Below are 26,321 nucleotides of genomic sequence, written 5' to 3' on the forward strand. Positions count from 1 at the left end.
TGCTTAAGCAAAAGACTCTATCATACCGTTAAATTGTGCAGCGCTTAATCAAACCATTTAATGTGGGGTTCGCGTGCAAACAGGCATCTCGACGGATTTAAATATTATTATGTTTCGATGACAATGTTAGTTTGATCGATATTTATAGGGAGAGAAAAGAGTCGACGAAGAACTCGGCCATACGCGCCGGGGCTCCTTCAAAAAAATTTTCAGGGGGGAGCAAATGGGGGTGTATAAAAATCACTTTTTACTAAGCAATAATTAAACTTTTGCTAATATTTAAATCTTTCCCCATAATGAAAAACATTGAAAAATATTTCGATTGAAATAGGTCAAACGTGAATATAATAAATAAAAAAGTTGTAGTATTGTTAACACGGCCATTGTCAAGTATACGGTCTTCATTCCTGGCATATGCATGGACTACTTATAAATAAACAAAAAACGTTTTATGGCCCAGCCATTTTTCACGATATAGGAGATGTGTTCAAAAAGTAAGGTGAATTTTAAGTTTTATCAAAAAGTATTTATTTAATTATAAAAATTAATATTGTTAATTTGTTATAACTTCAACCCTTATTTGACCTTCATTGTCCGTATGGCCTTGTGGTAAGAACTTTTGACGTACTATGCCACGATAATCAAAGAAAACAGTAAAGAAAACCTTGACGTTTGATCGAACTTGACGTGCTTTTTTCGGTTTTGGCGATTCTGGGTTCTTCCATTGGGACGACTGGGCTTTGGTTTCGACGTCATAACCATATACCCATGATTCGTCACCAGTTATGACCTTTTTGAGCATATCAGGATCATTATTGACGTCAGCAGTTTCTTAACAAATTTTGCTGCTACAAGTTTCATGCCCAAACCTTCGGAAAAAATTGCATAGCACGAGGCATTAGAGATGCCGATGTCTTCAGCCACTTCTCTAATAGGGATTCGACGATTTTTCAACCCCCTTTGTTTAGCTTCTTCAACGCTTTCATCACTTGTTGACGTGTTGGAACGTCCAGAACGAGGTTCGTCATCGGCGTCTTCTCGGATATCGTGGAATAGCTTGTAAGACTTATAAACATTTTTTTTCTCAAAGTAGATTCATCATATGCCGTTATCAATACTTCAAGTAGTTTGCAGTATTGTATCCCATTTTTTTCAGAAAATTTTATGCAGTTTCTTTGTTTCATTTTTTTTTTACAGCAGGAAATCACCGACCACACAAAACACGTCTACCGCGCTTCTGTCTCACAAAAAAAATTGAACGTGTAAACTGTGTGAAACTGTGAACATATGTTAGGAACAAGTGCACCAACATAACAAAAACAATATCAAAGATCCAATGTATGTAGCCCGCCCAATTACAAAAGTCATCTTACTTATTGAGCACACCTCGTATATCAACAACCATACACGGTGAAAGAATGTTTATATTAGCCTGAGGGTAGCTAGCTCATTATTATGATTCAGACAGCCAACTGTTCGTCTAACTTGAGTTATTTTTGCCAATTATACAGTAGGTAATTCTGCGCCAATCAGTAGATATTTGGTCTTTTGCGTGTTGATCTCCAAACCCGATTGTTTATAGTCATCTTGCAATTTTCTCGTCATGTACTTCTTTATCATTGACCATGTTAACCTGATCATTCGCAAATTGCCAATTGTCAATTGTCATACCGTTGCACTTCCTCTTCCAGTGTCTATGAATTTTCCAGACAATGTATTACCTATCTTTATCCGAGATGTGGATTCTTTATACAGGTTATTTAAAGCTTTAATTAGGGTAAAGTTCATGTTGGTTCTAGTAATACTTGAAACAATCTGTTTACAGGGACAGTATCATATGCTTTGTAGAGGTCAATAAATATGCGAACTTCCGCGAAAAGTGCAGGCTGCCCCTTCACCCCTACAAGCGACAAAGACATATAGGCCACGCGCCATTTTTTTTGTACACCCCGGAAGTAGCAATTACGACACACCGGCGATCAAACGGGGAGTTTGAAGTAAAAGTATAAAAAAAAATTAATCGCTCGTACTCACCTGCGCGGGTAACTCACGCACACATGTAAACGCGTCGAAACATGCAAGGTGCGTTTCACACAAGGGTAAACACCGCGAAAACGGCAGCGATGCTAAACGCCGCTATAACTGGCTGCGTAATTTATCGCCGACCAGGAAAATTAATGAACATCGTCTCCGAACTTCTCGTCACGCAGAAAAAAGATGCGAGTTTCCCAAATTCGAAGGCCTATTAGAAGTATATCGAGAATGGATAAAGATAGCCCCTTCAAAATGGCATTGCGGCCATACGAGACTTCGGTGTCTATTTTAAAAATATTTGGAACTCGAATTTTTCAAAGAGACTTCCACAATGTACCGTGATAGCATTTAGAAATCTTCTAGATTCCTCCTGCGTCGGTTTTCTAATGGGTGTTTTTTTCGATGTATAGAACTTTAAGTTGGCATTACTATTCAAGATGGCGACCGATTTAACAGCTGTCAAGTGATTTATTCTCAGTTTGGTTTGGCAATTCATCATGAATAGACTCACGCCTCAACAACGCTTGCAAATAGTTACTCTTATTGATAACTCGCACCCACATAGACGCCGTACGGTATGTACAGAAGAAGCTATTAGTGCTGTAGAGCGTAGCATTGAGGAAAACCCGAATGAGCCCATCCGCCCTCGAGCACAGGAATTGGATCTGTGTCCATCCACTTTATGGAAGATTTTGCGGAAGGATCTTGGTTTACATGCTTACAAAATTCGACTCGTGCAAGAATTGAAACCAAACGATCATCAAGTAAGGCGTAGATTCGTCGAATGGGCCCAAAAAGAGATTTCCGTTGTTCCCGATTTTCATAAGCGAATTTTGTTTGTTGAGGCGCACTTCTGGTTGAATGGCTACGTCAACAAACAAAACTGCCGCATTTCGAGCAAAGCTAATCCTCAAGTGTATGTCGAAACACCGTTACATCCAGAAAAACTGACTGTTTGGTGCGCTTTATGGGCTGGTGGAATCATTGGTCCGTACTTCTTCAAAAACGATGATGGCCAGAACGTTACAGTCAATGGTGATCGGTATAGAGCTATGATTACTAACTCTTTCATTCCTGAATTGAAGAACCATGATGTACAGGAGATGTGGTTTCAACAAGACGGCGCAACATGTCGCACAGCTCGTGCCACAATCGATTTATTGAAAGACACGTTTGGTGATCGCCTAATTTCACGTTTTGGACCTGTGAATTGGCCTCCAAGATCTTGTGATTTAAGACAGTTAGACTACTTTCTGTGGGGCTATGTAGAGTCATTGGTCTATGCGGATAAGCCACAAACGCTTGACCGTTTGGAAGACAACATTCGCCGTGTTATTGCCGATATACGGCCACAAATGTTGGAAAAAGCCATCGAAAATTCGACGTCCGGATTGGACTATATCCGCGCCACATGTAATGCCACAAGATTATCTATCGGATAAATAAAATTCATGTCAATCGAATAATCCGTCGTTGTTTTATTGCAACTTAAAGTCCTATACATCGAAAAAAAACACGCCTTATATCAAGAGCCATATAAACAATGACGCGCTGGTTATAAATTGGAATGCAACTTCGCCCTGTTGTCATACATGTTTTTCTGTTTAGCTCTTTGTAAATAAAAACTTTTCAATTATTTTTCAATACTAATTCTCATTTTAAGGACAAAACGTATGTCCTAAACTTTCGCGCATCCGTGCTCGATTTGACTAGCATATTTTTGAAGAAAAAACGGTCACAAATTGTATTTTTTCAAGGGAATTTTGTGGTTTGGATGGTACAGTGATTTCTGCATTATAATCACCTCTTTCGTTTTGCTTGTCAGATGCACCGCATTTGATTAAAATAATTAAATTGTCAATCGAATAATCCGTCGTTCTTTTATTGCAACATAAAGTTCTATACATCGAAAAAAACACCCCTTATAAATCAAACTTGCAAGTTGCTGACGTTTTGAAATAAAAAAAACGACGCAGGAGGAATCGCGAAGATTTGTAAATAGTAATGTTTGGGACATTGCAGCTCTGTCACGTCTACTCGAGTCACGCACCTTCGTCTTATGACAATTGTGGACTATCGAAAATTATTTATATATTTATTTAAAGAAGTCAACAGACATGAAATCCAACTAACGGGAAGGTGCAAAGTATTAAATAGTTACAGAGGCATTAAAAGTAATGATGATATGACGAAACTTAACCCAAAATCTAGGCAAACATAAACATTAACTCTAATAAAAAAAAAACAAGAGAATGGAAACAGATTGAAATTAATAATTATAGTTAATGGGATGGATACCTTAGTAATACATTGCGAAAAAAAGTCCAAATCGTGTCGAGCCTTGTATTTGGAGCACATTGAGAACATAGGTGAAAATTTTAAAATATTTGTTCCTGGTGTGATCGGAAAGAATGTGTTACTATGTCTCGAGTTAATACGGGAAACCAGAAAATTTCTTCTATGTAATAGGTCAGAGCAATCAAATAAGTTATTAAAACATTAAAAGTCATTGAATAATGGTACTCTGTCCAACGTATATAACTTATAACAAATTTACTCAGGAGACCAAATTACTTAATTCAATAAGAGTTTCCACATTACAATCTGAAATATTTTTGAACCGCCAGTGTATTTGTTTATTATCATATGAGATTTCTAACCTCGAAACATAAACAAAATTAGTCATAGAGCAATATACGACTGAACAACGTGTAAAAATTGTGCAAGCCTATTATGAAAATGGTCGATCAAGAAAAAATGCATTTCTGAGAGGACAATTTGGAATGTGGTTCAAAAATTTGAGCAAACTGGATCCGTAACTAACCTCAAAGTCCATCAACTTGCTCGTGCAAGTCGGTCAGATCAAAATATTGTCATTGTTCGCGAAAGTGTAGCCGATCGCAGCAAGTGGGCCTTACGTATTCAACCACACAGCGAATTTTAACAAAATACTTGCATCTACACCCATATAAAGTCCAAATAACTCAGGGGTTGAAACCTCGAGATCATCAACAGCACGGCGTGTTTGCAGAATGGATCTTTAGCGATGAAGCACATTTTCACGTTGGGGGATTCGTAAACAAACACAATGCTCGTATTTGGTGATTAGAAAATCCAAGAGAGGTTGTTCAAAAAGCAATGCATCCTCAAAAGTGATAATGCGGAGAGCGCTGTTACGGTTAATGGTGTTCACTGTCGAAACATGTATGTATGTACATTGAAGATTTGTGGTTCCAACAGGATGGAACCATTTGTCACACATCCAGAGAAACGATGCAATTGCTGCGGGGCAAGTTTCCTGGTCGGATTATCTCACGTAACGGCGATATCAATTGGCCGCCGCGATCATGTGATCTTACTCCCCTTGATTTTTTTTTGGGGGGTATCTAAAAAGCAAAGTGTATAGAAATAAACCAAACACTATTCCAGAGCTGAAACAGGAGATTAGATGCGAAATAGCCGGCATAGAACCTGATCTACACTAATCTAAAATGGCAAACAAAAATGTTTGTATATTTTTATATTCTTCCGAGTTTTTTTTATTACTTTAATGTGTAAACCCTCATTGAACCACCCTTTATAATATTTTATCACTTCTGTGTTTTTAAAGTCTCTGGTGCAACGTATGATCCATAGCTTTTTGAAGCTTCTACTACTTTATTGATGTGAGGAACAAAGGATAATTTCGAGTCCACTCCCAAGTTATAAAAAATGTATAAACTTCGCAAATACCCCGTAAGTCTCTTCTTGAACACTCTTGGGCAAGGCGCGCCCTTAATATTATCCGGCAGTTCATTAAAATTACAAACACCATCGTAGAATAGAGTTTTCTGTAAATTTGTTGTTTTTACCATAGAAACATTGAAGTGCTGATTGGAACGTATGATAAAAGTTTGACCTTTTTTCCAACCATAATTTAAGATAGCCTGGTTGGTGATCGTGCGCAATTCCATAAACCAACATTTAACCTGCTGTTCTAATGAAATGCCCGACGTTTAGCCAATTTAGCTGGTCTAACATACTCTTTATAGGAGTATATCTATCACAGTTCAGGATGATTCTCATAACCCTATTTTGTTGTAACTGTAACTTATTTAAATCTGCTTTTGTACAAGATATAAGCAATGAACAAACATATGAAAAATGAGGCAAAATTATACTATTATACCCTAATATCCTAGTCCACTGCGACATAAACCGCGATACACCCCTAAATATTTAATTTCGGAAACAAACTCAATTTTATTACCCTGTATATCCACAGAATACCCCGACTTATAAAATTTTTGACAGTTAACCTTAGAACCGATAACCATGCACTTGGTTTTGGAGCTATTTAATTTCAGTTTATTTTGACACAGCCATTCGTAGAAATACTGCATTTCGGTGTTCAGTTTGGTAGCTATTTCTTTGCAATCGTTTCCAGAGACTGAAATAAGCGTGTGATCAGCAAATAAGTTAACAAAGGAGTTTTTTAAAACCTGATGCATATCATTTATATAAATAATATATAAAAGCGGGCCCAACACGCTTCCCTGCGGTACCCCCGATCTGCTATCCCTATGACTAGAAACATTATTATTAATTGCAAGTTATTATTTAGGGACTAATTGTTGATTTGCTCTAAACTACGCTGGAGAGTAAGGCAATCCTCTGAACACAAAACGGAACGAAAATGTTGAATAATAATGGCCCCAATGTTGAGCCTTGAGGAACGCCTGAGAAAGCAATGTATTCATCAGAAGTGTGAGCATAGAGATAGACGTACTGAGCGCGGTCAGATAAGTATGAAGCAAACTAATTAACAATCAGATCGAAATCCGGATCGAATCGGATTAGGATTATGTGATCTAGGCGATCAAAGGCTTTTCAAAAATCAAGATATATGACGTCCAATCTTCATCAACAGCTTCAGAAATACATTGAGACATAGTCCTTAATTTTTTTTTTTGGTTCTTAACAACATGAAATATTTTGTCCTGTAGGAGAACTTCACAGAAATTGCAGATTAGGGAAATAGGCCCAGAGTTTTAGTTAGTTGGCGATTTGCGATTTACAGTCTTTTTTGTGTACCGGAACAAAACGATAGTCATAGTCAAATAGTCAATAGTCAAAAACAGTGTCATTAAAGTCCATATAACTGGGTACACTTTTGTTTTTGATCCAAATTTTTTAGGATCTTTTTAAATGTCACACCCAATTTTCAGTAGGTAGCTTTTATGTAGGAAAGTCGTATTTTCTATTTAAGGAATGAGGAAATTCAAGTGACAGAATAATTACAGGTTGATGATCTTGCTGAGCACCTCTATTGCACGTTCCACTAACTTAACTTTATTTCTTCTATTTCTGAGAAAATTACTTTGCGAGAGGTTCATACAGTGCATGAAATTGCTAAGCAATCTAAAACATTGATTTTCTGTACCAGCGTCTCAAAATACACATTGAAATCTCCCAAAATACATAACTTTTTGCCATACAAAGTCTCTAAAAATACAATAAAATCAAAGAGATTATCCAAAATGACTGTATTCACAGGTGGAGGCAACTATATCTCCAAAGAAAAAAGACATCATGGTCATTCGCACAGCGTAGGTTGTTGATGACTCCGCCATTTATTTTAATGCCGTCATTTATATTTTGTAAGGTTGTTTGAATATGAATTCGCCATATCCAAACAACATAAATTAATAAATAAAATAAATTTTTTGATGAATACCTAATTGATCTGTTAAACTGCTCCAAAAAGGTTCAAAATAGGTATAACACTTTCAAATCAAAACTGAATCGTTCTTTTTATTGCCGCAATAAAATACAAGACAAGAGGTGCTTTTTAAAATTCACGTTTAATTTACTTTTATATATTTTGAACAACACAGTATCAAAGCACAATAAAAATCAAAACTCGCAACATTACAACCAAAAATTTCGGTGGTGAATCAAAAACGCAATTTTATTATAGACGCTAAATATTTGTCATGTCCGTAAAATAATATTTTTAACGTAACTGACTCATAATTTCCCATAAATCTAGATAAAATTAGAAACGCTACATATACAGTGTGTCCCACTTAAGAACTGTACGTACACCTTTGTAAAATCCTTGTTTACTGTTTGATTTTGATAATTTTTTTTTGTTGCATACATCTCTCAAACACGCACTAAAATTTTATGTATCTTATTACATCAACCTGAAAGTCATACCTAACTGGGACTACTTTTAGATGTCAAATATAAAAAAAGCCTATTAGAGATTTCTTTCAGAATAGAATGTAGAATGTTTGTGGCTCAGTTTTGATAATTCTTTTTTTTTTTTTTTTGATAAATTTCAATGAAAGACATTAACCATTGGTCTAGTTTTTTTAGGTAGTCCTGAATAAGGAAGCTGCTCTCATTTTCAATTTGAAAAAAAATCTAAAAGTACTTATCGATTTTCCGCTTCAAAAAACTATGTCGGTTAGCCATGACTGCGATGCTATACATATCATCTCTCTTTAGCAAGATCCATCCAGCAAAAAATAATTATCAAAATTACACGAACTTCATGGAAAATAGTACAGTTAGGTTTTATGTAGTCCCGTTTACACTTTGTTCTTAAACAAATCCCTAATAGCCTTCTCGATATTTGACATCAAAAATTAGTCCCAGTTAGCCATGACTTCAGGTTGATGTGACACAAAACACAAACACAACCGTAATCAAAGATTTTACAAAGATGTACAACCTTAAGCGGGACGTAAAAGATATTTCATATGCCATGTAAAGAAACATTACAGAAATTATTCCTGTATACGAATTCGTTGGCAATTTATTGTTTTTTAATCCATAGTACTTCTCTCTTCTCTCTCTTTTGTTAAATAGTCCCAGTTGGCCATGATTTTAACTTGAAGCAATAGACAAAACAAGGCTTTAGTGTATTTTTCAGAGATCTATCCAACAACAAAAAATCAAAATCGATCTATAAACAAATATTTCATAAGGCTGTACAGTTCTTAAGTGCCGCTTCAAAATTTTCCATATATTATATTTTCATTTTCGTCAAAATACATAACCTCAAAAATTGTGAGGTTAAGTAACAAAGCAAGATAGTACATACAATATTTTTTATTTTTACGTTGGCAACATGTTACTCTATCAACTGCTTCTTTGTGGTGAAAGGATTTTAGGACTAGCTACGTAGCCAGAAAAAGGTTACTCCCCAGGGAGACTATAAATTTTCTATTCGATAAAAAAGTCCGTTATTATTGCGATAGATATTAATTTAAAAAAAAAACAAATTTGTAGGTTCCTGTTTTGCACTTTTCTTCTATTTCTATCATTCATGACCAATAGATTTCTTAATGGGGAGTACAAATTTTTCGACTTTCTATTCCCTAGAATTCAAGAATAGTGACCCTGTTAGAGAATTTTAATGTAATGACGAAGTGAAGAGAGATATATCAAATTGCGTGACGCGTGCCGAAAGAAAGACGTTTCTAATAGTCATTTGTTAGACCTAAACATTGTTTTTTGACGTGGAGGGTAAACAGAGCAGGGGCGCAGCTTGTATATGTTATGGTTTGCCTTCCTGTATTTTACGAGATTAGTAAGTTGTTAAAAATAGAAATCCAAGTCCTCTGCTAAATCAATATCTCTAGAACAAACGCACCAACAAAACTTGATCGTCCAATACCAGCTGATCATTGTTTTGTTTGCAAACGTTTTGCAAGAATCCTTAGTGTTCTATCGACTACATGCTCCATTCTCTTTTTACCTTTCCGCGATACTTATATAGACGTATAAAAAAGATTCTGGTTTACAGCAAAAGTTAATGACTGAGTATATGACGTATTATAACCCACTCAATTCAAATGTTAGATTGCTCTCTAATATTTTTATTACAAGTGGTAACAGATCAAGCTTGTGTTGGTTGTGTGTATAAAAAAGTAAGTATAATATTAAAAATGATCTGCATAAATAAAGACGATAGATGATCGTTTTGGTTAGTTTGCTATGTTTACTTTCCATTTTATGGAATAAAAATGGTTCTAATCATTGGGTTATTACACTAATTAATTTTCTGCACATCTTCATTTATTATTTAATAGAGAAATGTTTTTGGATTAAAAACTTCTGTCTGGAATTCTACTATTTTCTGTAGATCCACAGAAACGTTAACCATTGCTTATTAATTAAAATTCGTATGCTAATATTTCCTTGTTACGTATAAGAATAACACAACGAACATTTTGAATGGGCCAGATGACGTCACCACGGCTGGCGCAAATATATCGCCGATGATGCCTTTGGTTTACCGTTCTCGTGTCCAGACGCCCGTCAAAATAAATAAAATGCGCACAAAACGTAACTAAACCAATTTTTCGATAAGAAAGTCCAGCGCGAGAGAGATAAATCCGTGCGGCTACAAAAGTTGGACGACCTTCACACACACACACACACGTACACACACGCGCGGATCGTGCACAATCCTTTATTGCATTTTTCCGACGTTTAAAACATTCCTGTGGATGCCCGTTTCCGCAAAACGCGTCATTTGAGCAAGTATGGTCAAATACGGGCTTGCTATTAAAAAAAAAAAAGCAGCGCGAAAAATAAAACACACTAAATTATAAACTAAAAAAAGAAAAAAATATTTGTTATTCAACTTTATTCAAAATTTACTAATTTCCGATACCATTCGTTCCACTTTCGAAGGCCACAAAATAAATTTGTCTCACTCTGTAAATTTCTTTAGCACATTAGCATTAATCGTTCAAAACGGACATTAAGATTTTAATTTTAACACGTTAATACGTTGGAAAAATCATGACACGAGATATTTTATTTGCGTGTAAATATGGTTATATACACTTTCAACCATTTTACATGCACAATATCGGAAATATTTACATACAGGACTGAGCCGCTCGGGCAAAACCCCACTTTTATTCTCACGTTCACACACCTGTTGAATGCTCTTTCCGACGAAATAATTATTTAGGTAAATAGAAAAAAATCCAGGGACTGGTTTAAACGGCGATTCCTTTTCGGCAGTCGGTTAACGCGAAAGTGACCAATATAAATCTATCCGGTCTTATTGTTGTGTCCTCCCCTTAATAAAAATGTGCCATTAACTAATTTAAAAACAGATTGAACGACAAAAAAGCAATTTATTAAAATCTCACACGATATCACAGCCTAAATGGGCACTAATTATCGCTATAACGAGCCGATTAAGATTTAATGACCGCGGGTAACAAAAAAATTAAATAAAAACGACCCGAATGCCGATCTAAAAAGTTCACGACTCACCTAAAATCGCTTGAATCGCCAAATCCGCTGACAGATTATCCATTATTCCGTTAATAAACGATCATTTTCGCTGTTATTAGAGGTTTTCTTTGTCCCGCGGCACGAGCACTTTTCACATTTTCACCCAAAACTTTTAAACTTTTCGTAAGAGTAGTAAACACTTGTTTTCCACGTTATTTGACAGATCGCTCTCTGTATTCGTAGAAGTAGCGCGATCCTTGTCTTGCATATTATAACGTTTCTAGAAAACGTGACGGAATCATTTTGAACGTGTTTTTACAAACTGACAAATTGGTTAAACCTGTGTATGCACTGTAAGCTTTGCTTGTACCTAAAAACAAATTGTTGGGCAATTTTTCTTTGGACTTATCTAAAATTATGTGGGAATGTTCGGCGGGTTCGTGTGTCTCGTTTTGATCGTGTATGTCGAAGTGAAATAGACTATAAATAAATTGTCGTTTTACCTTTTTTTAACGAAAAACATTCCAATTTAATATTGAATTTCTTTAATCAAACTTTTATTACTTTTTGCAATAACAAAAAGTACAATTTGAGAAAGAACGCGGTGGGGTCAGCAACGATCTAGACTCTAAAAAGAGTACATTTATCTTGTTTATACTAAACTGTGAGAGACTTTTATTGAGGACTGAAAACTTATTCTAATATGTCCATAGACAATGGTAAAGATAATTACTTAACGTTCGAGGCCAACGATAGTTAAAAAGTGAATCGTTCGGACCAGTTACGTAAGATGTCACTGTCACATCACGTTTCCATGGTAGACAACCAACCATACGCAGTGTTTTAAAGAATATTAAAAATACCCATTTATCAATGTTTTTGATTTTAATAGCTTGCGAGTACGGTCATGTTGTACGTTTGCGTAACTCAAAGGTAAACTTTACCTTATCGAAACGGAAACCTTGTACCTCATTGATAATTTCGCGGCCCATTCATAAAACTACGATTTTATTGATTAATCATCTGACATTCTTTCAGAAATCCTAGCAAGCGTTGACCTACTCTACTAGCATCGACTGTTTACAAATTTCGAAGGAGATTCTGTGCGTTAGCGAAATCGCTCGCCTTGTTTTTCGATTATTCGGTTACTGAACGATGTAAATGTCCGTCGTGAGTGGGAAACGTCAAATAAATTTCGATGTTTCAAAAACAGCCCAAAGTAACCTACAAACGGCAGAAAAGTTTGTGTATTTGTGTAAACTTTGTTGAGCACACCCGCACGTTCGAGTTGTTTAGGTAATAAACGCATGATTTAATTAGCCTTGGGTTATTTCTGATATTTTAACGGGATTCGAAATAACTATTGCCGTTTTGTTTTAGCTGGGATACACTGTCCCGAGATGGAATTCAACGAAAGTGCACCCAATAACCGTTCTAAAAAAGAGCGCAACTTTCCCACTTTGGATTTAAAGGATCAGTCCACTCTAAATGCCAACACTCAACCAGTTTTGGTGGTTCAGTCGCCGAAAACCCCGACCTTGTCGCGCAAATTTAAGGCTGTCAGCTTGGATAGCGACCCTCAGCCCACCGCGAACACCTTGGAAGTATCTAGGGATGTATTCTCAATGCCAAATACGCCGAAACGGCAAATCAAACAGAAATTATCCTGCGATTTCGACGACGGGGCACAAAAGAGCACTTTGGCCCCAAGCTTTAGTTCAAACCTAAAGAAATTTGCGTCAAACAATAGCATATCTGGTTCACAGACACTGAAAACTCTGCCGGAGATCATGACCCTGCAAGATTTCTCAGATTGCCCGGTCCAAGAACCATTTAAGGTGCGGACTAAAGGACTGCTGGAGAGAAGAGGATCAAACGCGAGCCTGACAATTGATCTCGGTTCAAATTCGAGCATCACAGAAGTGAAACCCGTACCGTTGAACCGTCTAAATACCGCGAAAAGTGTGTCTAACCTCTATCTGTCGTCGATGGCATCGACTGAAAAATGTACCTGCATAAAAAAGTGCGACGCCAAAACTTACGAGCGGCGAAAGTCGCAAGAGACTTGCGGCAACTGCACCATATACGAATCGGTACCAAGTAAGGTTAATATGTGCAAAGTGAAATGCCAAAATTTGAAGAGGTGTAGCTGCTGCACGAAATCCCGCAGGAAATCGCTTTCCAACGAAAACCTATACGTTCCGCCCTGCGGGTTTTGCGAAACGGGCGAGACCAAAGAGTGTATGGAAATGAGGCATTGCAAGGGGCATCGAAAAGCGTTTTTTCCCAGGCAGCCCGATCTTGAAGCCGCGCAGCTGCTCTCAGATGATTTCAAGCTGCACTTGCAGAACATACAGTATTTGCAAACGGCCGGCAATGTGTTGACGATTGCAGAGCTGCAGCAAGCCTGCGAGGTTAGTTGAAGGCCTTACCTATAATGTTATATCCAAAGGAAGTATGAGTCCTTTCTGAAATATACCCAGAAAACGTTAACAACAAAAGGTTAACTCCATGAAAATTAAAATTCACAATCATAACCTTCTTGTTTCTTAAATTCTTCCCGCCATCTACACAGTCTGAACCCTTGTGATTTAATAACTGAAATGCAGTGTTACCAAAGGAAGAAAGATAAATATGCTGACAGTTCAAAAAATTAAATATTGGGTACATTAATCCAAATAGAAAGTGGGAAACTCGGACAAAAATTATTTTCATCGATTGAAAACATTCCCTTATTAGCTAAGTCTATGATAAAGAGTAAGTCTCGCCAAATTCACCTAATCTTTCATAAGTACAGCATTTTTTTGCGCTTCTATATAGACTCACAGGAACTTATTCCTTCATTTGACGTTTGACATTGTTTACTATCCCTTAAAGTATTTTCATTTACAATTTTCGTCGGATAGCTAACTATAAGTCAGCGTGTTTACCAACATATTACACTAATAAAAGTAAATTGGTTTGTTTTTAAGGTCGCTCGGGTTCCCAAACTGCATCAGGAGTTTTGGGAGGTGCCATTGAATCTGCAGGAGAAATGTTATGTTTCCGGGAGTCAGAGCAAAAATCGTTATAGAGGTGTGTTGCCTAATGAGCATAGTCGGGTTCACCTTTTGGGCGGTCAGAATTACATTCACGCCAACTATATCAAGGTATGTTGAGATTACTGGTCAACAAAAATAAAAATTGTCACACTGTTGTTATACTCTGTTAGATCGTAAGGGAGAGAAAACAAACTTTTTGTCTCTAATTAATTTATGTGTGTTCAGGTAAGATCTCCAGAAATCGCCTCTAGTCCTTATCCAGTTTTATAGCTCTAGGAGAGGCTATTTTTTTGTATAAAAACCGTTAAACTGTAGTAGTAGTGGCCCCACATAAATCAAATTTGGTGATTTCAGGGCCCCGATTATACGGAAACTGCCTACATCGCCACTCAAGGCCCGTTGTCGAATACTTGCTACGACTTCTGGGACATGGTGTGGCATTCGCAGGTAAGGTTAATACTGCTAACAAAAATTCTCAAGCCACAGAGGACTATAATAAATCAAGGGATCAAACATTAAAAGTATATATAAAAATTGTAAATATTTTAACAGTGTTTTACCCGACTCTGATTTTAATTAATTTCAATTGGAGGCACTTTCCCGCTTAAAATGCTTGCCTCTTTTTAAATTTTTTGTCTAGGGAAAGACAAAATATAATTTCCATTTCTAAAATTAAAAAAATATATATTTTTTAAGAATCATGAAGATTAGATACATGTATATAAATAGACGGTGCGATTTCTACTCCTTTGAGTCGTCCTTTCCTTCTAAATATTATTTGCTAATTTTCTGATCCATAATGGTAATTGATTTGACGCCGGTATCCATGTTTTTTTCGAGATTTTCGACTATTTTTTGGACCTTGCTATGAAACACGATAAGTATCCAAAATTTGAAGAAATCGACTTAAAGTTTGGCACGTATATGCAGCTTTGCCCCGTGACGGAATCTAGTGAAAATGGGTGGGCGTGCAAGGGTCAACAAAAAACATCATTTTTCAAAAACTGTTTACGAGACCAAAAAAATTCTTGAATCAGAAAAAGCAGGAGGTACGGCTCTATAAACTTTTATTTTTGACAAATTTTCAAAAATATACAAATTCAAAAAAACTGAAAAATGGGTCCCCCTATTATTGAAATTTGGTTATAACTGAAAGACTATGATTCGATCTCACTTCCTTTTATATTGCGATATAGCCCGCATACACAGCGAAAATTTTTGTAGTTAAGGTTTTCACCTATTATACAGGGTGTTTCCGATAGTCCTTGCTAAATGAGAAATGTGTTAAGTGTCCTAAACTTGCAGATATCAACTTCAAATTTAGCAGAGAAGTAAAAGTTCGTGTGCAAACGGCAGAAATTGGGCGCAATCAAATTTTACCAAGTATTTTTTTAAAATGTTTGACATTTTTTTTTTTTTGGTAATTTTAGCTTTCAGAAAAATATGTTTTCCTCCATAATCGTTCATCCGATTGGCAAAATTCTTTAACCAGCAGTCGCAGCAGATTCAGTGCAATAACATTTATTTCGAGTATTTTATATACAGGGTTTTCAAATTACAGGCAAAAATCTAAAAGACCCAGAAAATTGTTCTTTTACCGAGTAAATTATTAGCCGCAAGTCAAATATGGCTAATTGGTTCAAACGGTGTCGTAGGCGGCATCAAGATCTAGAATTTTTGCATTTGCGGTTTTCGTCTATCTCGGGTTATTTGGAAAAATCCATATTGAAATCATTATTCCGGGGGCTGTCAAGACGCGATGACGTCATTGGTAATACACGAAACCGCGAAGCTCTTTGCTTTTATAATAAAAAGCTGCTTCGTGCTACGCGCTACGAACTTGCCCCGCTCAGCGACGATTTTTCGAAAGCAATCTTGCGTAATTGTGTTAATATATTTTTCTGTATTTCCTTCTTCACTAATATAGCTTCCTAGGGACTTATAACTCTCTGCAATCTTTAAGTTCCGGGTTGTATGTTTGAAAGGGATCCTCTGACAACGAGATGTTCAGTTTTAGATACATACATACCTTGTACCGTCGAATTAATAATAAATTACCGTTATTGGCTGTAAGGTATAAGTTCTACACGCGAGTGCGTTGATTTTCGTGGAAAGAGCGGGCAGATTTCTCATTCATTGCACAGTCCACATCGGATATAACGTCGTTTGCAGATTGAACCTTTAAACTTGCTAAACGCCGGCCATTTTGCAGTGTAAATGCGTCGTCATGTTGACCGGTTTGGTGGAGAAGGGCCTCACCAAATGCGAACTGTATTTTCCGCTGGGCAAGAGTGCGACGGGCCCGGAAAAATCATTCCTTTACGTCAAAACGGCCAAGGTGCGCGACAAGTTCACGTTCGACTGGAAGAACGTCAACGAGGAAGAAGACGAGGTTTACGAGTTCGAAGAAGTGGACGAGGTGACGTTCGGTAAGTATAGGGTGCGTCACATCGGACGGCGCGACCTCGACGAGTGCCAGATCCGTCGACTGGAACTGCGCAGGACCGACGTGAACGTCGAGCCGCGCATCGTCCACCATTACTGGCTGTCAAACTGGCCGGATCACAAGATGGCGAAACCCGAGCAGGTGCTCAAGATCGCCGTGGACGTGTTGAATTTTATCGAATGCGAAAAAGTGGACGGCGCAGCGAGGGCGGCGTCGACGAGCCGCGCGCAGATCCCAACCTGCAAACACAAAACCGTACCGTCGCACGAACGCAAAAGATCCATGGAAAACGTTAAACTGCCCGCCATTATACACTGCAGCGCGGGTATAGGCCGTACCGGGTGTTTTCTCGCCATCTTGAACGGTATACAGCAGCTGAGGGCCAGTTCCAACGTCGACGTGTTGGCGATTTTGTGTTCGTTGAGGTTAAACCGCGGCGGCATGGTGCAGACCGCCGAGCAATACGAACTTATACACAGGGTGTTGAGTTTGTACACGCAGCAGGGCGCGTAGGGCGTTCCGTGTACGCGGTCGGGGCGGATTTGACCCCCGCCCGTGTGCGGGCGCGTCCGAAAGCGGTGGCGTACCAGAGAATAAAATTTTTCGTTGACGCAGAGTGAATAAATAGTCCGTGGGCGATGAAAACGCGCTGAGGGTCTACAGGATGTTCGGGAATGGAGTTCGGAAACTTGGATGGAAGATTCGACGTGGTGAAGTAATGGTAGTAAGTTATGTAACAAAAATTCGAAATCGTAATATTTCCCGAGGGTGAGGCTCTGATTTAGTAAAAGTCATAGTAACAAATTTTCCGCGTATTTTATTTATTTAGACTGATATTGCACAATATAACAGATTGCCTTAAGCATAATCACAAATTCTCAAAACTTGCTATTCTTGTTTTTAGTCGATGAGTGTTATCGTTTAACCACAAATCGACTTTTTTAATCTCGGCCCGAATACCCCGCACTTTTAATTTACAAAAAGGTCATATTGGATATCGCGATATTCATTTGTAATACGGAAAAGCAAGTGGAAAATATTTTAACAGTGTGATAGATAATAAATTCTAGGGCGTTAAACTTAATGATTGCACAAAAATTAAACAGTAAAAAGGGGTTTATTTGACAAAATACAAAACAACCGCTTATGCCACGCACACGCGGAGCAAGTGAATGCCCGGCGGCTGACGGGCTTCAGCGAGCGTTGTGCGTGAACGGTGGCGCCCTCTCACAGATCGTCGTTGGTCACTTGCCGAACTACGGCCCAGACTCGCGCTCCCCATTATGCAAACAGCCAGGAGAACGAGTGTTGACTGGCGATGCTAACACAGTGTTTTACCCGACTCTTATTTTAATTAATTTCAATTTGTGGGGTTCAGGGTAGTAAAGGACAAATAATTAATTCCGGCGGCGAGACACTTTCCCTCTTAAAATGCTTGGCTGTTTTAAATTTTTTGTCTAGGAAACGAAAAAAGATAATTTGTATTTTTAAAATTAAAAAATATATATATTGTAAGAATCATAAAAATTGGATACATGTATACAAATATACAGCCTTAGCCGCTTCCCGCGCTTCAATCTTCAGATTTCTCTATTGTGGCAATCCTCTTCGTTCATTACTCTCTTTCTCATGGCATCTTGAATTCCTTCTGTCCAAGATTTGCGTCCCTCTTTTCCTTCCATTTGTCAGTGAATATATATTAGGAGCCTTCTTGGACACCCGTTTCTGTCCATTTTATTTAAGTGTACATACAATATTAGTTGTCTGCGCTCTATTCTCGCTAAAATATCGTCTTTTATGACTGCTCTTTCTCTAATTGTTTCATTTCAGATATGTTCCAATCGGGATATTCTGGATGCTTGTGTCAAAAACTCCACTTCTACACCTTTGAGTCGTCTTTTCCTTCTAAATGTTATTCGCTTATTTTCTGATCCATAATGCTAATTGTTTCATTTCAAAAATCGGATTATTCTGGATGCTTGTGTCAAAAATCTCCACCTTTGAGTCGTCCTTTCCTTCTAAATGTTGTTGCTAATTTTCTGATCCATAATGGTAATTGGCCCAATAACAGCTTCGGAAATGTTTATTTTTTAGATACATACATAAGAAATACCTTGTACCGTCGAATTAATAATAAAATACCGTTATTGGCTATAAGCTATAAGTTCGTTTATTATTTTTTGAAAAAAAGAAGTCCATCGGATTAAGGTCTGGTGAGCGAGGCGGCCAAGCTAGAGGTGTAAAATGGGGCGGAGCTCCAACTTGCATTAACCACATGTTTTGTCTCTACTGCACGAGTGCCTCTTCCAGTAAAGGTGCTGGTTCCTCTCGGGGAAAGTGCAAATACCAAAATTTCCCCATTAAGCGATCCGTTAAAGAAATGAAGTCCCACAAGATTATCTCCTATAATCCCTGCAAATACATTTAAACAAAAAAAACGGCGCTGATGTTTTCTTTCAATTTTTGAATGTGGGTTTTCAATGTTTCACTGATGCACATTTCGAAAATTTATAATGCCATCGCGACTGAATGCAGGCTCGTCAGCCAACAAAAGCACATTTAAGAATTGCAGATAATTACGATTTTTTTCTAAAATTTGATTGCATAAAATTGAACCAATTGAAGCAATTTTTTCCTGAGTAGCAAGTTTTTGAAGTATTTTTTATTCTCTTACAGCGGTTCTTTTATACCTTTGTCTCCCTTCATTCATATTATCAGATTTGAATGATTCTCTTTCACCAAGTCTTCTGTATATGTTGATGAATGTCTTAGCAGATGGGACATTTCTATTGAGAGAAGCGGCCGCCATTTGGTCTTCCGCGGCTAAAATGCATATCACGTTATTCAATAATTGAATCTTCCTGATGGGGCATCACAGTAACAGTTCGATAATAAGCTCTTTTAATAGAAACTAATTTTAAAATCATAAAATTCAAGCCGAAAATAAAAAATAGATTTGTGACTAAACGACATACGTTATCGACTCAAAACGAGAGTAACAATTTTTGAGGATTTGTGATTCTGCTTAAGGGAATGTGTTCTATTTTTCAATATCAGTCTAAATAAATAAAATATAGCTATAACTCAAAAAACATTACGATTTCGAATTTCTGTTACGTGACTTATTATTTTGCCACGTTGAATCTTTCTTCCAAATTTCCCAACTCAATTTCCGTATATGTAGCCCTTTAGAAAATGTCTCCTAATAGCACGGTTTAAAATACTTAGGAACAATTTATTATTTCCGGAAACTTTCTTTATATATATGTAATTGTTGATTCCAGTTTATTAAGAAAGTTTAGATTGATGGTTAAGTTATAATACGCAAAAAATACTATTTTTATGTTCCAAGAGGTTTCAGAAAATTTATTGCTCCTGAAAGACCAGTGAAATACTCAAATCAAGGTGAACGTGACGATTGCTCTGGCTGTACCGTGACGTTATGTTGACGGTGAGTGTTGTTACCTTTTGTTTTGGTGTTGATAGGGATTCACCAAAGTTGTTTTTTTTTTTTTAATATTTGGAACACTGGTTGTATTGGGATGCGCCGGGCGTGTTCCGAATTTTGTGCGTCCAACTTGTTAGTAGAATAAGTTTTGCGTTGATTGTTGTTATGTCTCTGTGGAAAAAGGGACGCCGGTTAAGGGCGGGCATTATTTTAGAAAGTCTCCAAACCGAAACTAACCATTCGAAAATCATCTGTTGTTTTATGTGATAATTTATAGAATTAGGACAATCTAGGTAAATCAGTGTACATAGAAATTTTATATTTTTTATATTTTCGTTTGTTTTTTTTGGATATTTATTAATTGTGTGTGTGTGTTTGTTGCAGCAGTACACACACACAGGGTGTTTTCTCGCTTTCTCGCCGCAATATGGTACATGACCAACATTTGTATTTTTTAATTAAAGATTTGTTTACATTTAAAAATTGCACAATATGTGATATAGTAATATTTTTAAAACGCATTATCAAGATTGGTAATACTTTTCAAAAATATCGATTTATATGTTCAAAAAGAGTGATTTTTTACCATGACTCTTCTACATTTTAATACGATTTAGATAAAAAGAAAAAAGTGTATTTAACCTCGGTGTGTTTTTGATTAACTACCCGTAGACGTAGTTGTACGTGGATATAATTTTGTATTTCTTAGTACAAACGATGAAAAGCATGTTATTTCATGATTGAAACTAAATATGTCAGATTAGAGATTAATGTTCGAAAGAAAGTGTTAGAATATAATATCTAGGTCTAACGTTGTGCCATATTAATTTTAAAACAATAAATAACGGAGAACAATCTACGGCGTTTTTATTAAAATTTATGCTTTGTTACTAGATAGATTCTTCATTAGTGCTGCACATAAGAATATGTTAATATTTTCGCACATCAACAGAACGAGGCAGTTCACCAAAGAAAATATTTAAATCTGTAATAATAATAATAATAATAATTACTTTATTTGAACAATATATGATAAAGTTATTAGAAAGAAATAATTTCATTTATCTGGGTTGGCTACTTTAGTAATTATACCTGCGGAAATAAGTTAAAGAGAAAACAAATTATATACGTTATACGAGCCCTAACTAAATGTTCGGACGATGTAAAAAATGATAAAAAAGACATTTTTATATCTATTTAAAAATTTACATAGCAAAATAACGGAAACATGCCAAATTTGCTAAAAAATAAATATTCGGGCGCGAATGTTTATTGACAAAGAAATCAATGCTACCTATGCATTGATAGTAAAATGTAGTGTGCTTAGATTAATAAGATGTCAGTTCGGGTTGTATCTTTCAAGTTTGTTTAATAGTTGATAAGAAAATGACGCGTGGTGTTGCAACAAACAAAGAAGTGCTATAAATTATCATATCTCAGTACTGCAGAGGTAAATCAATGCAAAAAATTTCAAATGACGAGTATTTGCAAAATCAACAGTCGGGGATATTATAAAAAAGTATGGAGAGACAGCTCGTTCGTACTTCTTATTATTGTTCGATTTAAAGTAAAATTTAAATGCGTCCGAATATTTATTTGTCAGCAAATTCGGTATGTTTTTAGTATTTTGTTATGTAATTTATGTGAAATAAAAAAATAATTCATTACGATGCACTTTTTGGTATAAAAATAAGTGCGTGATTTCATTTTTCAATCGAAAAGGCAAAAAAAATCAATTTAAAGTAAGTATAAATATGTTTTCTTATTATTTCGTACATCGTCCGAACAATTAGTCGTTAGGGCTTGTAGTAACTTTTAGGTTATAACATTGGAGAAAAACTAATTGGTTTTATAACATTTTGAAACTCAGTGATGTGTAGGTACTATTAAGTCCGCTAATAGAGAGTTAAAAGATATTTTTTATATTTTATTTTGAAATTATGTAATGACATGTCAAGAAACTGTTTGGGAATCCAGTTCAAATACTTTACGGCGTTTTATGAAAATGATAGCTGAAAGATTGCAGTGTTATGACGTGGCATAGTTAGTTGGGCATTATTTCTAATATTAATATTGTGGCCAGTGTTACGAAATATTAAGCGATTTTTTATGGAAACTGGCGAATTGGGATTATTTATTATCTTAACTTCTCACTTTCCTGATGCAAACAAAACCATAAACAAAGTCACAACAATTGAAATTAGAGAGGACCAAGGATTCAAACAAACTTCGTCTCGGTTACTTAGAATATATCTATTATTATATAAAACTTTTATGTAGGCAAAGTATTTTTGAAATATTTTTTTTAGGTGTTCTTTGAATCTAAGTTTGCTGTCTGAGATAACTCCGAGATTCTTGGCACAATTTTTAAAATGAATATTTAGTTTGTTCCTTAGGAAGTTAACATTCTTATCATTCTCAAACACCATAACACATGATTTACTTGGATAAAGTTGTGGTCTTGAGACATCTGATGTAATGTATGATTGAAATTCTTTATAATTGTCAAGGCTGAAGCTACAATAAATTTGTGTGTCATCAGCAAAGGCTTGAATTTTAGAGAGTTTTAAAAATCTCAAAATGTCTGGGTCTAAAATGGATCCCTGTAGGACACCAGATAGAATTTCTATCTTCTCCGAGTATGTATCATTTGAAAAAAATGATTGAAATCTAAAAGTTAAGTATGATTTGGGAATATTAGAAGAGTCTGCATTGAAACCGTAGTATCGTAGTTTAGCCACTAACAGCTCATTTATAACGAACTGGAGTAAAATAAAGTCAGTGCAAGACATACGCTGAACATCCCACGGGCACAAACCAAATGGAATGACGGGAGATGAGTTGTCCGGGCGGTTAATGCAGGCCACCTTTTCGACTCTTCATTAAAAAAAGAATTCTCAATTCGATTCACCAATACACTGTAACTCAACTATTTCTACATTTATTATTGACGGTTTCATCAATTTTTATACTGTAATGAGGCATCCAAGAATTAATTTTTCTGTCAGTAAATCTTTGACAAAATAAAACCAGCGACTGGACAATCGAAACATCTGAATCATTTCACTGCAACCATGGCCAACGCCTTATAGGGTACAACAGCAATAATTATGTTAGCAAATTAACATTTTTGTGTTTCTGCAAATTCGTTATAACATAATCATTATTTGCGCCTCCTCTTTTAACGTTTTACTTTATCCCTTGTTTGAAGTGTGTGCACTTGATGGGAAATAACGTTTTTCCTTGTTAACAAGTTCAATTCGACCTACGACGGAGTAAGGCTTCCGTTACTAAAATTGAAACCGTAGGCGGTCTTGTCAGGTAGCAATACACGTTTGGTTATGAATTAAAAAAAAAAGATTTGACTCGAAACTTTTAAATATTTTTTGTTGACTAGTTTCTTGTTTATTCTAAAAAAACATTTAATGATTCTTACTAGATTGTGTCTATAATTCGCGCAAAAAAAAAATCTGCATCTTAAAACTTCATCAAACACATTTTTCATTGCGATAAACACATTTTTTTCTTTTAAACAAAGGAAGAAAGCCAGACCTAATCTAACTTTTTAAGGTCAAGAAAAAAGAACGTGCACAACATTTGGAATTTAAAATGACGTTAAAAATAGGTTAAGGTTAAATCCGTTGACAGTTGTTAGGCAACGCGTAATACAGGATGATCGCATTAATTTCCGCAAGAGCTTAAGAGGTGGCGTGTCTTCTGTCGTTACCGACAACAAGCTACTTCTTTACAATAAAAGCCAAATTTTAACTTTGAGAGTTATCGCTTCTCGGCCTTTTGGCTAAGATCAAAGTGTAGTATCTGTTCTTATCAGCTTAATATCTGATACGCCCCGCATGCGGGGCCAGTATATTAAACTGATTTTTGGAAATTGATGGAGAATTAGGGGCTTGCTCCGCCTCCATCGCGGGTTGGCCCGGTATTGCAGTACCGCCGGGATCGGCCCATTTAAAGCAATTAAACATATTCAAATTTATTCGGCATCCCTGACTCGAAACCGCCCGCTTCGTCACCATTGTACCGCTGAATCGGGTTTGTGCGTGGTTCTGCGAGTGATTGATCCACCCGGCGAGGCTGAAGGCGTTTAGCGCCATAAGACAAAAGGCGCTCGTGCTTCGAACCACCTGCAGAAAGCGTTTCGGTTGTACTTCTCTCCTATTGATGATTATGATCTACGATGGTCGCCCTGGTAGAACAATAATAATGCGAGTATAGGAATGAGTTTGCTCCCCTCAGAAAATTGGTACGGAGTGGGGACAACCGGTGGCTGCAAATATTTTTCGTGTCACACGTTGGCAGCATTGCATTTGTCATTTTTTGTTTATGTTCATAGAAAGGGAATCGGCTACAAACGTGAGCAGTGTTGAAGAAATTGTCCGCATATGAAGATAAAACGGATATTTTCGGATAATTCATAGCAAATTAAAATGGCCAGTGCGAAAATAATAGAGCTCGACGAAACCAATACATGCAAGATGTAAGTCCAATCTACTAGAATTCGTTTTTTGATTTACGATTATTGTAGCTGTGATAATGCCTTAGCCAAATATTCATGCCCAAAATGCAATGTTATTTATTGTTCATTAACGTGTTATCAATCGCCGGCCCATTTGCAATGTAGCGAAGAGTTTTATAAAGACAATGTAATGCGTGAAATGAATTTGAATCCCGACAACGAAGAATCGAAAGCCAAAATGATGGAGATCCTTCAGCGAACTCACGAAGGTAATGAAATTACCGTTAACGCATTTGAAGATAGCGATGGGTCCATTTTTGACATGGACGATATAGGAAATTGTTCAAAGTTTGTTGACATAGAAGATTTGGAAGAAGATTTAGACTCTGATGACGACCAGTATGTGGATATAGCAGAACGATTGGCAGGAATCGATTTAGACGACGCCGAAACTGTTTGGGATAGGCTTACAGAAGATGAGAAACAGGATTTTGTCGCGTTTTTAAAGCAAGTCCTTGAACTTACTAAAAATTCTGGAGTTAAAAATTTATTAATTCTTTCAGGACTGAAAATGTTTCAAAGTTGATCCCGTCTTGGGAACCTTGGTGGCTCTACTGCGATTCTAGCAAAGTAACTGAGGTTAATGCTGTAGAAGACTTCAAAAATAAATGCCCAGGTATCGCAGACATTAAGGCATTTTCTAGTATTACGGTAGGGATAGCAATAATTCTAATCAGGTATGATAAGTAATATGCTTTTAGTCAGCAACGCCAGCAGAGACTGTTAAACATAACCTAACAAACGTTTTATGCGCCTACGTTTTCACTGCGCGTTATTTTAACGGCGAACATTTCGATTTTCCGAAAGAAGCATCCACCTGCGTAACAACGGTATCTTTGACTCTTAAAAATGGGCAAAACTTTCACGATTTTGAGACTGCAGTGAAATCTGTTGAACAGGAATGTATAGGTGTAAGTTTCTCAAAGGAAGTGGCCCCTTGTGCCAGGCAACTTGCTTTTAATTTTTAGTGCGAGTGGATTATGACGGACTCTGAAAATTTGGATCTGATGCGGGAGGATCTTAAGAAAATCCTTGCGGGTCCAAATTCAATGGAAAAAAAGTTTTACATTCTTTGTGCTTTATCAGATCTGCAAAATTTGTTTCAAAACGCCCTCAGGCCTAGGCCCGATGAAAACGGGCGAACTTCGGGTTTCAACAGGCAGTTCCCAAACAATCATTTCCCCAACGTACAACTAGAGTCCAAAAACAAACTTAAGAATCACTTGAAAAAAGTCGACTACTTTCTGTCCTACTCGAAAGACTGTTTGGAGTTGTAAAAGCGATGTGTGTAATTTACGATTAAATACGAAATATTATCTAAGAGCTTTGTATTTTTGTTATATTTGTTTTCATTAAATTGCAATTAATTTCGATTCTAACACAGTTGTAGCTTTTTTAGAAATAACTTGAACCTTATAGTGCCCTTAAACGGATAAAAATTCCTGAAGTTGCTTGGAGCTTTATAACGATTTTTTACATAATAGAAATATTTTGTGGAGTTTTGGTCTTATTCATATAACCTATCTTTTCACATGCACCACGGGCGTATGCCTTTGAATCTGATATATT

General features: G+C 36.5%; 3 protein-coding genes and 1 non-coding gene across 6 annotated transcripts in view; 3 read left to right on the top strand and 1 right to left on the bottom strand.

Annotated features, from left to right (window-relative positions):
* Positions 1-11,461, bottom strand: part of LOC132705915 (myelin regulatory factor) — a 47,345-nt gene extending 35,884 nt beyond the window's left edge. The window contains exon 1 of the mRNA XM_060676879.1: positions 11,323-11,461. Within this exon, the coding sequence (XP_060532862.1) occupies positions 11,323-11,365 (43 nt within the window). The 5' untranslated portion in view covers positions 11,366-11,461. The remainder of the gene's footprint in view (positions 1-11,322) is intronic.
* Positions 11,462-11,583: 122 nt separating this feature from the next.
* LOC132705916 (uncharacterized) lies at positions 11,584-21,222 on the top strand. 2 transcript variants are annotated; one of them, XM_060676880.1, is made up of 6 exons: positions 11,584-11,636; positions 12,322-12,579; positions 12,664-13,697; positions 14,256-14,432; positions 14,679-14,771; positions 16,537-21,222. In XM_060676880.1, exons 3-6 carry the CDS (start codon positions 12,684-12,686, stop codon positions 17,281-17,283), a joined length of 2,031 nt encoding a protein of 676 aa, XP_060532863.1. In that variant the 5' UTR covers positions 11,584-11,636; positions 12,322-12,579; positions 12,664-12,683; the 3' UTR covers positions 17,284-21,222. The 2 variants fall into 2 exon arrangements, with proteins under 2 accessions (XP_060532863.1, XP_060532864.1); XM_060676881.1 differs by lacking the exon at positions 11,584-11,636 and adding an exon at positions 12,130-12,216.
* A 2,775-nt stretch (positions 21,223-23,997) lies between these two features.
* On the top strand, positions 23,998-24,189 carry LOC132706877 (U2 spliceosomal RNA). The gene has a single exon (XR_009619656.1). It is a non-coding gene; the product is annotated as a U2 spliceosomal RNA (small nuclear RNA).
* On the top strand, positions 24,014-26,239 carry LOC132706146 (zinc finger HIT domain-containing protein 2). 2 transcript variants are annotated; one of them, XM_060677304.1, is made up of 6 exons: positions 24,014-24,713; positions 24,762-24,961; positions 25,028-25,199; positions 25,256-25,403; positions 25,454-25,663; positions 25,721-26,239. In XM_060677304.1, exons 1-6 carry the CDS (start codon positions 24,664-24,666, stop codon positions 26,027-26,029), a joined length of 1,089 nt encoding a protein of 362 aa, XP_060533287.1. In that variant the 5' UTR covers positions 24,014-24,663; the 3' UTR covers positions 26,030-26,239. The 2 variants fall into 2 exon arrangements, with proteins under 2 accessions (XP_060533287.1, XP_060533286.1); XM_060677303.1 differs by having other exon boundaries at positions 24,762-25,199; positions 25,721-26,238.
* Positions 26,240-26,321: the final 82 nt, after the last annotated feature.

This window comes from Cylas formicarius, unplaced genomic scaffold, assembly GCF_029955315.1.
Source record: "Cylas formicarius isolate icCylForm1 unplaced genomic scaffold, icCylForm1.1 PGA_scaffold_8__14_contigs__length_24414737, whole genome shotgun sequence".
Classification (NCBI taxonomy): domain Eukaryota; kingdom Metazoa; phylum Arthropoda; class Insecta; order Coleoptera; family Brentidae; genus Cylas; species Cylas formicarius.